This window comes from Megascapheus bottae, chromosome 29 (genome assembly GCF_031878675.1).
Source record: "Megascapheus bottae isolate mThoBot1 chromosome 29, mThoBot2.hap1, whole genome shotgun sequence".
Lineage (NCBI taxonomy): Eukaryota > Metazoa > Chordata > Mammalia > Rodentia > Geomyidae > Megascapheus > Megascapheus bottae.
In genome coordinates, this window is record NC_143537.1 from 6,920,022 (window position 1) to 6,930,337 (window position 10,316).

The 10,316-nt window shown below is 53.2% G+C and overlaps 1 protein-coding gene across 2 annotated transcripts; it reads right to left on the reverse strand.

Moving 5' to 3' along the window:
- Positions 1 to 9,543, reverse strand: Nipal4 (NIPA like domain containing 4). Of its 2 annotated transcripts, XM_090320752.1 has the most exons (6): positions 9,507 to 9,543; positions 7,240 to 7,479; positions 4,802 to 4,858; positions 3,649 to 3,739; positions 1,710 to 1,870; positions 1 to 926 (listed from the first exon to the last, which is right to left on the reverse strand). In XM_090320752.1, the coding sequence occupies exons 1-6, from the start codon at positions 9,541 to 9,543 to the stop codon at positions 274 to 276; spliced, it is 1,239 nt and encodes a 412-aa protein (XP_090176878.1). In that variant the 3' UTR covers positions 1 to 273. The 2 variants fall into 2 exon arrangements, with proteins under 2 accessions (XP_090176878.1, XP_090176879.1); XM_090320753.1 differs by lacking the exon at positions 4,802 to 4,858.
- Between the last annotated feature and the right edge of the window lie 773 nt (positions 9,544 to 10,316).

Consider the following 10,316-nt stretch of genomic DNA (forward strand, 5'->3'; position numbering starts at 1 on the left):
ACACAGAGATGGCTTTGAGGGAACCAGTAGGCAGACAGGGGTCCAGGGACCTGCTGGTTCTGACACCAATGAAAGGATCTGGTCACTGAGGCTGTGTTTCCAGAAAGTTCTGTCACCACTACTCATCAGGTAGGGACTTTTGTTTTTCTCTCCTAGAAAGAGTGCTGAGGTATAAAAACGACATCTCACAAAAAGCCACGTGAGAGGTCATGTGACCCGGGAGGGGGGAGGGGGAGTCGGCGAAGGGGTGACTCCTCATACCCGTATGTGGCCTTACGCACGGATTGTAAATACTTTGGGTTTCTGTTCCGGAGACGGGGTGCTGCTAGAAAGTTCGATATTGTCCACCAGGACGTTCTTGTCTTCCAGTCTGACGACGGCGGTGGCGGCGGTGGTGGTGGCCGGCTGGGACGGGGGCGCCGGGGCCCGGTGTTTGTGCATGTGTGGCAGGCAGGTGTGGCTCACATCCAGGTCTTTGAAAGCATGGAGCATGAAGACTCCCAGGATGATGGTGACAAAGCCCGAGAAGGTCCCCACAATGTCCACAGCCGTCATGGTGTGCCACTCCTTGAAGAGCACGATGGAGGAGACCACCACCACCGTGGTGAAGAACACGTAATAGATGGGGAACACCAGCGACGTGTTGAAAATATCCAGTGCCCGGTTGAGGAAGTTGACCTGAGCGCTGATGGAGAGGGCCAGGATGAGGGACAGGATGTAGGGGAGAGGGTGGCGCACGACAGGAAGCCCCTGGAAGAAGTTCCTGATGGTGATGCCCAGCCCCTTGACGGCCGTCACCGAGAAGGAGCCGATCACCGAGCAGATGACGATGTAAATGAGGATATTCCTCTGTCCGTACCGAGGGGCGACCACAAAGATGAGCAGCAGGCAGGCAACCAGCAGGATCACAACGAACACGATGAAGCCTTCCACGAGTGAGGGAGACAGGTCACACCTCCATTGTGAGGGGTGGGGACGGCATTTAGGGCCACAACCCCCACCCCCAGGCCCCAGGACTCCGGGTGTGGGGGGGGGGACATAGCTCCAGAGTCAGACAGACCTACTATCTCCTCTCGGTGTTGAAACTTTTGTTGTTGTCGGTCGTGGGGTTTGAACTCAGGGCCTGGGCACTGTCCCTGAGTTTATTCACTCAAGGCTAGGGCTCTACCATTTTGAGCCACAGCACCATCTGTGGTTTACTGGTGATTAACTGGACTTCCTGCCCAGGGTTAGCTTCAAACCACAATCCACAGATCTCAGGCTCCTGAGTAACTATAGGCCCTTAAAACTTCTCAGAACCCCCCACGGCCTCAGTTTTCTTCATTTGAAAGAGACTAGCACCAGGGTATTTCTGTAGGACTGTTGGGTGAGACTGGACAAAACAACGCATGTCAAAGGACTCCTACATGCATTATATCTAAATGCATATATATATATGTATAATATTTAGAACATTGCCTTTGCCTGGTGCTTCAGAAGCAAACAGTGGTATTTTAGGGTGTCCTGTCCGGAAGTTCTTTAAGCTAGACTTGCAAATAGAACTCGCCCGCCAGCCAACTGCCTTTCCCGGGTTCACCTGCACACTCCAGGGGGCAGCAGGCAGCCAGGCAGACCCCAATGGGCCAGTGGACTTCCCACAGTGTTCTGCTCCCCCTCGTCCACCCCCGACTTCCCCAATGATTTTCCAGGGGCTGCTGCTTGTAGCTTACCTGTGTCCTTCATCTTGGAAGCCATCTCCATGACAGTGGTGACCTTGGCTTCTTCGGGAGCATGAATCACCATCACTGTACTGCCTGCCATGCAGATCACGCAGCCCAGCTTCCCCAGCAGGTTCAGGCTCTCTCCCAGGAAATAGGAGGAGAAGATGGCACTGGGCGTAGACATGAGGAGAGAGAGGGGGCTTAGTGCATCCTGAAGGAACACAGGCTGAGCAAGCACTTGTGAGGAGACACGGCAGCTCCGAACCCAATCCTCTCTGGCATGAGAGCTCTTCTAGATTATCCCCGCCCCGGTAAACATCTGGGAAGGTTCCTTGTCTTGTACACTTCGGGCAGCAGGAAAAGCGCGCCCATTTTCAGACCAAAGTAAGCTACGGGGGTGGGTGCCATTGTAGGTGCCCTCTTATCATTTATCTAATGTATATACCTTCTGGCAATTTTGCTCCTTGTCCCATTTCTGTCCCCTTGGGTCACTCAAGTCAAAACTCTTCCCTCTTCTGTTTGTGTATGCCAGTCTAAGCTACCTCACTGACAGGCTGTTTTTGACTAACCAGGTCTTGAACATGTATTCCATAGGAAAGATGGCGCCCAGACCTTTCTTTCCATTTACTACCTCACTGAACAGCTCAAAACAATTTGTGAGCTGGGCACTGGCGGGTCACACTTATAATGCTAGCTACTCAGGAGGCTGAGCTCAAAGGATCATGGCAGGGAAGTCCGTGAGACTCTTTTCTCTGATTATCAACCAGAAAATTAAAGTGGCACTATGGCTCAAAGTGATCGGATGCTAGCACTGACTGAAAAAGCTCAGGAACAGTTCTGGCCCCGAGTTCAAGCTCGATGACTGACAAAACAAGCAACAACAACGACAAAAGACCTCTTTAAGAAGAGTCAGAGGGGATGGACCCTCCCCACAATACAGACTGTGATTATATGGGATTGATCACAGCAGTGCACACGCAAGTCACGGTTCCACTTGTGTAAATGTGGTTAGCCTGAAGTTGTGGGCACTGGCTGTGACCTTCCAGGGTTCCAAGGTTAACTCTCCAGACCAAAGCCTCCTTCGCTGTGGAGTGAGGATCGACCCCACAGCGGAATGGCTTCTGGGTTTTACAGCTCAGGACTATGTCTGTGAGAGGCATAGTACCAGTTCTTTCCTTTCTTTGTTTTTATATGGCAGCCCTGGGGATTGAACTCAGGGCTTCATGGTTGCTAGTTAAACGCTCTACCACTTGAGTCACACACGCCCAGTCCTTTTGCTTTTGGTTTGTTTTCAGATAGGTTCACGTGCTAACTTATATCTACCCAGTCTGAACCACAATCCTCCTATCTTCTTTCTGAGTAGCCAGGATTACAGGCACATACCACCATGCACAACTTTATGTCACCGTCACTAGATCACATCACCATCTCTGAATACATATGTTCTATATAGAATATCTAGAAATCTAGACTGAATCTAGAAAATCAGTCTAGGGCCTTGGGTCTTCTATTAAGCATTTAACCACCGGACTACAACCCCCAGCTCTGGCAACAGTTGTTTACAAAACTGTCATTTGTTGAGCTCTACAGGAAAGACTGTTTGACATGGTGGTTACCCTGGAGCACTCGTTCTGCCATAAACACATGCATGCTTGTGTCTTCCCTGTCTGTCGAGAGTAACAGGACCACTATGTGTCAGCGTGAGGATTAGAACTCACGCAGCATTGATCTGGGGCTCCAGCTCTCCTGCCCATGAGAGAAGCATATGAAGTCTCCTCAGAGACGTTCAGCCTGGTGGCCGTTGGGTGACAGGTTTGGGTCTGGCTGTTTCTGTGTTGTTCATCTTCCCAAGGTCCAGTACCCACCTAGATCCCTGAATGCCAAGAGAGCCCCCCCCCCTTTCCCCAGGCCAGCTGGATGGAGACAGCGAGGGTGGACAGAAAAAAACCTTATGAGGACGCTCAGCGCTCCCAGGGGCGTGACAACTGTCGCCGGTGCGAATGCATAGGCCCCAAAGTTGGCGACTTCTCCAGCCGACACTGATAAGAGAGGGAGAAAGTGGGGGGGTTAAATCCACGGTGCCCCATGTCTACCACACACAGCTCTGCTCCAAACCCCAACCCCAAAGCCAGCGCTGATGGCTCACGCCTGTCATCCTAGCTACTCAGGAGGCTGAGATCTGGGGATCAGGGTTCAAAGCCCAGCCCAGGCAGGAAAGTCCATGAGACACATCTCTAATGAACCACCAAAAAGTAGAGGTGTGGCTCATGTGTGAAAAACACCAAAAGGGGCAGGGGTTTGGCCTCGTGGTAGAGTGCTTGCCTAGCATGCACAAAGACCTGGGTTCAATTCTTCAGTACCACAAACAGAAAAAAGCCAGAAGTGGTGCTATGGCTCAAGTGGTAGAGCTCTAGCCTTGAGAAAGTCCAAGGACTGGCCAGGAATTTGGCTTAGTGGTTAAAGTGCTTGCCTAGCATGCATGAAGACCCGGGATCGATTCCTTGGTACCACATACATAGAAAAAAGCCGGAAGTGGTGCTGAGGCTCAAGTGGTAGAGCTCTAGCCTTGAGAAAGTCCAAGGACAGTGCTCAGGCCCTGAGCTCCAGCCCAGGACTGGCAAAAAAAAAAAGAAAAGAAAGTCCAAGGACAGTGCTCAGGTCCTGAGCTCAAGCCCAGGACTGGCCAAACCCCCCCCCCCAAAAAAAAAAGCCAAAAAACACCAAAAAAACCCCACTTGAATAGAAAGCCAAGGGTCAGAGCCCAGGCCCTGAATTCAAGCCAGAATTAAAAAGGACCCGCAAAGAAGGACTGTACTAGGATCCAGATGTGTGCGTGCCAGCCACAGCCTGCAGGCATGCATCATCGCCTGACATGCCCCCACCTTACCAGCCATGTACAACTGTCTCAGGACACAGAGACAGACCCTGGGTGGAGAAGGAATGACTCTGAGACGACAGTAAGATGTCACCATGGCCACGGATTCCCCCTTGGAAATATATCCCCGACAGCAGAAACGAAAACAACAGCCCACCCCACCCCCCTCATCTCTAGCCCTGCTGTCCACACACCACCACCTTAGGTGCCTTAAGATGCCACTTACTGGTGGCAAATCCGGCCCACCACATGGGATCCTTCAGGTACCCGTAGCCGCCGTCCACTGTGGAGGGAAGGGACCAGGGTTAGGAGGTGGCTATGGCCTCTCAGGCTCTAACTTCCGGCTCTCTGTCACCTCAGCACTCTACAGACAGGGCCCTGCTCCATATCCACTTGTGTACCGACTGCTCCCTTGACATTTCTTGAGTCTTCCACCGACACCCCAATCTCTGCAACGTTTGCCATGCGCCTCTCCAGCACCCCAGTCCTGGAGTTTGAACTCAAGGTCCCAAACACGCTAGACAAGTGCTCTACCACTTAGCCAAGCTCTCCATCTTGTTCACATACAGGTTTTCAAATACAGCTTACTACCAATGTTGTGTGGGCTAGCCTCGAACTGAGATTGTCCTGCCTCCGCCTCCTGAGTAGCTGGAACTATAGGCGTGGGCTACCATGCTTGGCTCAATTCTTGGTACGAAATGTTCCCTGCTCAACTGGTGCCAATGGAAGTACTGTATGGGGTGCTTCCATGGGTGTAGCTGTTTAAGGTCACAGTCCAGCCTGCAGAGTCTGTCTCTAGGGTTGAAATTTGGTGTTAAGTTCTACTCTTATCCCTTTAATAATCCATATTCTTTTGCTAGACACCACTGGCTCCTGCCTGTCGCCCTAGCTACTCAGGAGGCTGAGATCTGAGGAGCTCAGTTCCCAGGTAAAATCCCAGGCAGGAAAGTCCTTAAGATTCTTATCTCCCATCGAGGGAAGTAGTGACTCTAAGTGGTAGAGCGCTATCCTTGAGCAAAAAAGCTCAGAGACGGCACCCAGGCTCTGAGTTCAAGCCTCACAACTGACAAAAAGTAAGATAAAAAAAATGATTCATTCTTTTCAGGGCAATGAGTGATACATAGATGGATACATAAGACACACAGACAGGTATAGCAGGAGGTGCCGATAACCAGTTTATCAGCTGGCCAAAGGCTTTAATTACTCTTGAATCTTTACCAAGAAGCTTAGCCTTAACCTTGGTCCTGCTTACCTTTCAAAATACACTTCTGGCTACTCTTCTTCTTTTGAGTTCTTCAAATCCCATGGAGCTGTTTCCTGTCTCTGGGCCTTTGCACAGGTTTTCCTCTTCCCACCAATGCTCACTCTAGTGCATACCCCCTTTCCACGTCCCTGAGTGCTGCCTCCATTACTTTATTCACTTCCCTTGGGGTTCGTCTTTGAACTAGCATCAGAGCTCTCGTGGTGGGTGGAGTGATGGCTCACAGAAACACACGCTGTCTTGTTCCAACTTGAACACATCTATACCCCCAAACCTGTGCCTCCTTCTGCATTCGCCTCACAAAATCGTTCCGTGTCTCCCCAGTTGCTCAAGGCATGGAGCGGAGTCACTTTTCATTCACAAATCAGGTGGATTCATTCCCCTGCCAAGCCAGCTTCCAGTCATTTAACTCCACACAGGCTCCGCAGCCCACTTTTCCAGGCCCTTTCTGAGCTGCCTGCATCCTCTCCCTCTCTGCACCCCGAGATCCTAAACTCCTTTGAGCTTCTAACGTTGTTCAAGATCGTACCTCAGAGCCTGGTCACACGCTCTTCCTTCTTCATCCACACACACCCCTAACACACACGTTACCTTACTATCCCCTTATCATTTAGGTCCTCTATATCCCACCCCCAGATTTAAGCTTTAATGCCCCCCAAAATATTTCCCTAGTACTGAATGGACAAGCTCTCCGCAAGGACTCTGTCTGCATGTCTAGCCTCATACCTGCAATAAACCTTCCTTCAGATGATTTTTGTTTGTCTGTTGCTGGCCCTGAAGCTTGAACTCAGGGCATGGTACTGTCCCTGAATTTTCTGTTTCTCAAGACTAGCATTATTCAAGCCATAGCTCAAATTAATTAGAAATGAGTCTTCTAGACCTTCCTGCCTGGACTGGCTTCAAGCTGTGACCCTCAAATCTCAGCCTCCTGAGTCGCTAGGATGACAGGTGTAAGTGAGGCCTCTTGATACCTGGCAACGATGGGTGAATTCTAGGACATATGATTCATCCTTTTCTCTGAATTGCCACACATCCATTCCAAGGATTCACTTCCTATCTTTCCAACACCCTGAGTTCCTTGTGAGCAGAGACTGTAACTAGTACTGCTCAGGATAATGGGGCTTGGGAAGGTGTCAGGGAGATGTCACAACTTGCCTGGGCTGACAGGAAGGGGAGACGCCAAGTCTGACCTGAGCTTCTTAGGGTCCTAACTCTAGGTCCTGAGACTTTCCCTGGTCTCCCCCAGTTCTCAGCAATCCTTGGCACCTGGGATGGTTAACAAGCTTGCCAAGGAAAATCAGTACCCAGGGATACCTTCTTCCCAGGCTTCAGCCAGGCCCCTCTGAAGGGCAGCAGCTGGCAGGGTCTCCCCAGCCCGGTGCCCCAGCCTCTAGGGAGCCTACCAGCCCGAGTGGCCCCAGAAGCCACGAGGCGGATGAGGCCTTTCTTCTTGAGGATGACACTGCTTCCGATGAGGAGGCAGGAGAGTAGGGCCAGGCCCACGCCAATGTAGAAGCCATAGCTCTTTCTTATCCTCTCCTGCCAGCTGATGGCCGTGGCATTGCTGGGCGCCTCAGGGCTGAGGGGGCCGACGATCTGGCACAAGACTTCTTGAGAAGAGCAGTAGAGGCTAATCAGGGAACCTGAAAAGGGAGGGCGATGGTGGGAGAGAGTCAAGCTGGGGACACGAGTGTGCTTTAAGAAGTGTCAGCCGTGGGCCCCTGGCTCACCCCTGCCATCCTAGAGACCCAGGGGGGCCAAGATCTGAGGATGGAGATTCAAAGCCAGAACCTTCTTTCTTTCAGCTGGGGAAACTGAGGTACTCGACAAGGAGAAGACTTGCTGGAGTCACACAAACACCCCCACCTGGGTCTCATGCCCGCTGGGGAACCTGTCTTTTGCAATAGGAGACCTGTCATGACACACGCCTGTGTCACATGGAAGAGTAAAAAAAAAAAAAAAGCCGTCATCTCAGCTTCTCATCAGACTGGTTCTGCCCTGCTCACTCCTGTTCCACCAGCCTTGCCTCCTTGCCCAAGAGCCAAAGCTGGGAGTTCCCTGAGCCCAGGAGATGATCCAGAGCTGGGCAGGAGGGGACCAGGAAAAGCCAAGCCCATTGCTGTACCTGTGGTCTGATCCCTGAAGATGCTTCTCTACAGGGCAGCCCCCTTACACTTGGCCTTTGCTGAGGCCCAATGCTTCCACCCTCCCGTTCCAATACAAAGGAGAAAAGATTCAGTGCTAAGGCACACTCCTGCAAGCCCAGCTACTCACAGGGAGGCCATCTGAGGATCAGGTTCAAAGGCAGGCTGGTCAGGAAAGTCCAGAAGAGAATTCTTATCTCCAAATAGGCAGCAAAAAGCCAGAAGTGGAGCTGTGGCGCAAGTGGTAGAATGCTAGCCTTGTGAGAATGCCAGGCTCTGAGTTTGGTCCCTAGTACTGGCATGGAAGGAAGGAAGGAAGGAAGGAAGGAAGGAAGGAAGGAAGGAAAGAAAGAAGGAAGGAAGGAAGGAAAGGGCCCAATGGCTGAATGAAACCCAGTTCTCAAGTAGGATACTCCTCTGAAAAGTGCTAGGCAGGTGATTCCTGTCTTCTCCAGAACATTCCGGAACCAGCACAGCATCGGAGGGAGGCTGATCATGCCTTTCCTTCAGCCAACATGCTAGCTTTGAGAGCTGAGCTGGCATAAGGACAGGTGATTGCCTGTCCATCCTCGGGATGGAGCTGGGGTTGGAAGCGCAGACAGAGCTGAGACCCCGGGCACCAGTGGCTCAAGCCTGGAATCCTAGCTACGCAGGATGCTGAGATCTGAGGATCGAGGTTCAGAGCCAGCCAGGGCAGGAAAGTTGGTGAGATTCTTTATCCTCAATAAACTGCCTACAAAACCAGAAGTGTAGAGCGCCAGCCTTGAGCAAAAGAAGCTCAGGGACAGTGCCCAGGCCTAGAGTTCAACCCCCAGGACTGGGAGGTGAAGAGGGGGGAGAGGGGAAGGGGGGAAAAAACAAAACAAAAGAGATCAGAGCAGTGAAACGGGGCTGGTTGGTGATTCAGGCAGGGCTGTGTTTTCTTCTGAGTGGTCCTGAGAAGATTGTGGCCTTGCCGGAGTCTCTACAGTCCTGGAACAGGACTAGATTTCTTTCAAAGATGATATCGGGCTTGGGCTGAGACCAGGAAGGACGCATGTTCAAGACAAGGGTCTTCGCCTTGGGGCTCCTTCCCTTCTCTCCCCCTTTGACTTACTTCTCTTTATTTACGAATTCATTTTTGGTGCCCAGGACTGGACTTGAACTCAGAGCCTGGAGCTGTCCCTCAGCCTTTTCTGCTCAAGGCTGGTATTCCACCACGTTTGCCCACCGCTCCACTTTGAGCTTTTGTGTCTCAGACGAGAGTGTGCGGGACGTTTCCTGACTGGGCTGGCTTTGAACCGTGATCCTCTGATCTCAGCCTGCTGAGTGGTAGTTAGGGTGACAGGCGCGCTCAGCTCTGTCCAGCGTGAGCTTGGTTGGGTTTATGGAATGAGTCTCTGAGCTCCTGTCTCCTGGATCCTGGATGGCAGACAGCCAGATGCGGGCAGGTCTGCAGTTGCTGTACCCCAATCCTGAGCCCCCCCAGATCCCCTCCACCCCCCCCCCCGCTCCCCCCTTCCTCCCCCCCCCCAGGGCGCACCCACCATTCTCGCAGCTGGCGTTGTGGATTCGCAGCTCCATCAGGTCCCCCGGGCGGGCGCCGGGAAGGAGCGCTGGCGGGCAGCGGCTGGCGGCGGCTCCTCCCGGCCACCCGGCTGGGCTGGTGGGGGACTGGCCGGCGGGGTGGGCCAGGGGGGTGGGGAGAGCGCCCGCCGCGCCCCCGGAAGGAGGGAGGAGGTGGAGGAGGAGGAGGCGGCACCGGTGGGGCGTGGCAGCCATGCCACCGCCCGTGCCAGGGGCCGATCGGAGGCGGCGGGGGGGGGGGGGGGGGGGGGGGGGTGTCCGTGTCCGCCCTGCATCCAGCCCGGTGGAAACCGCGTCCCGTGCGCCCCCACTCGGGGCTGCAGAGGTCGCTGGGCGCAGGCATGCACAGGTATGTGTGTGCATGTGTGTGCATGTGTGTGCAGGTGTGTGCAGGTGTGGATGTGCAGGCAGCCCTGGGGAGGGGGACTCCAGGGAACAGAGACTTGCTTGGCTGGCATGCCACCCCCTGTGCCAGGCCTCCAGTCAAGCATTTTGCTGGTTAAGTGGAAGTGAAGTCTCTTGACCCGTGGGATGCCAGCCTCTTGAGGACAGGCATTCCCCAGACCCCTCACTGCGGGTGGACTTGGTTGGAGATGAGATGAGGGACGGCAGGGTTTCCCTTTGGCCCGGATTGTTAATTTTCCCAGCTCTGTAGCAGTCTGACCGGGGTCCATACAGCGTGACCGCTGGTGAACACAATCAAGCTGAAATTATACACCCACCCGCCCATCCGTCCACACACTCACCCCGCGCGTGCGTGTGTTTGGGGA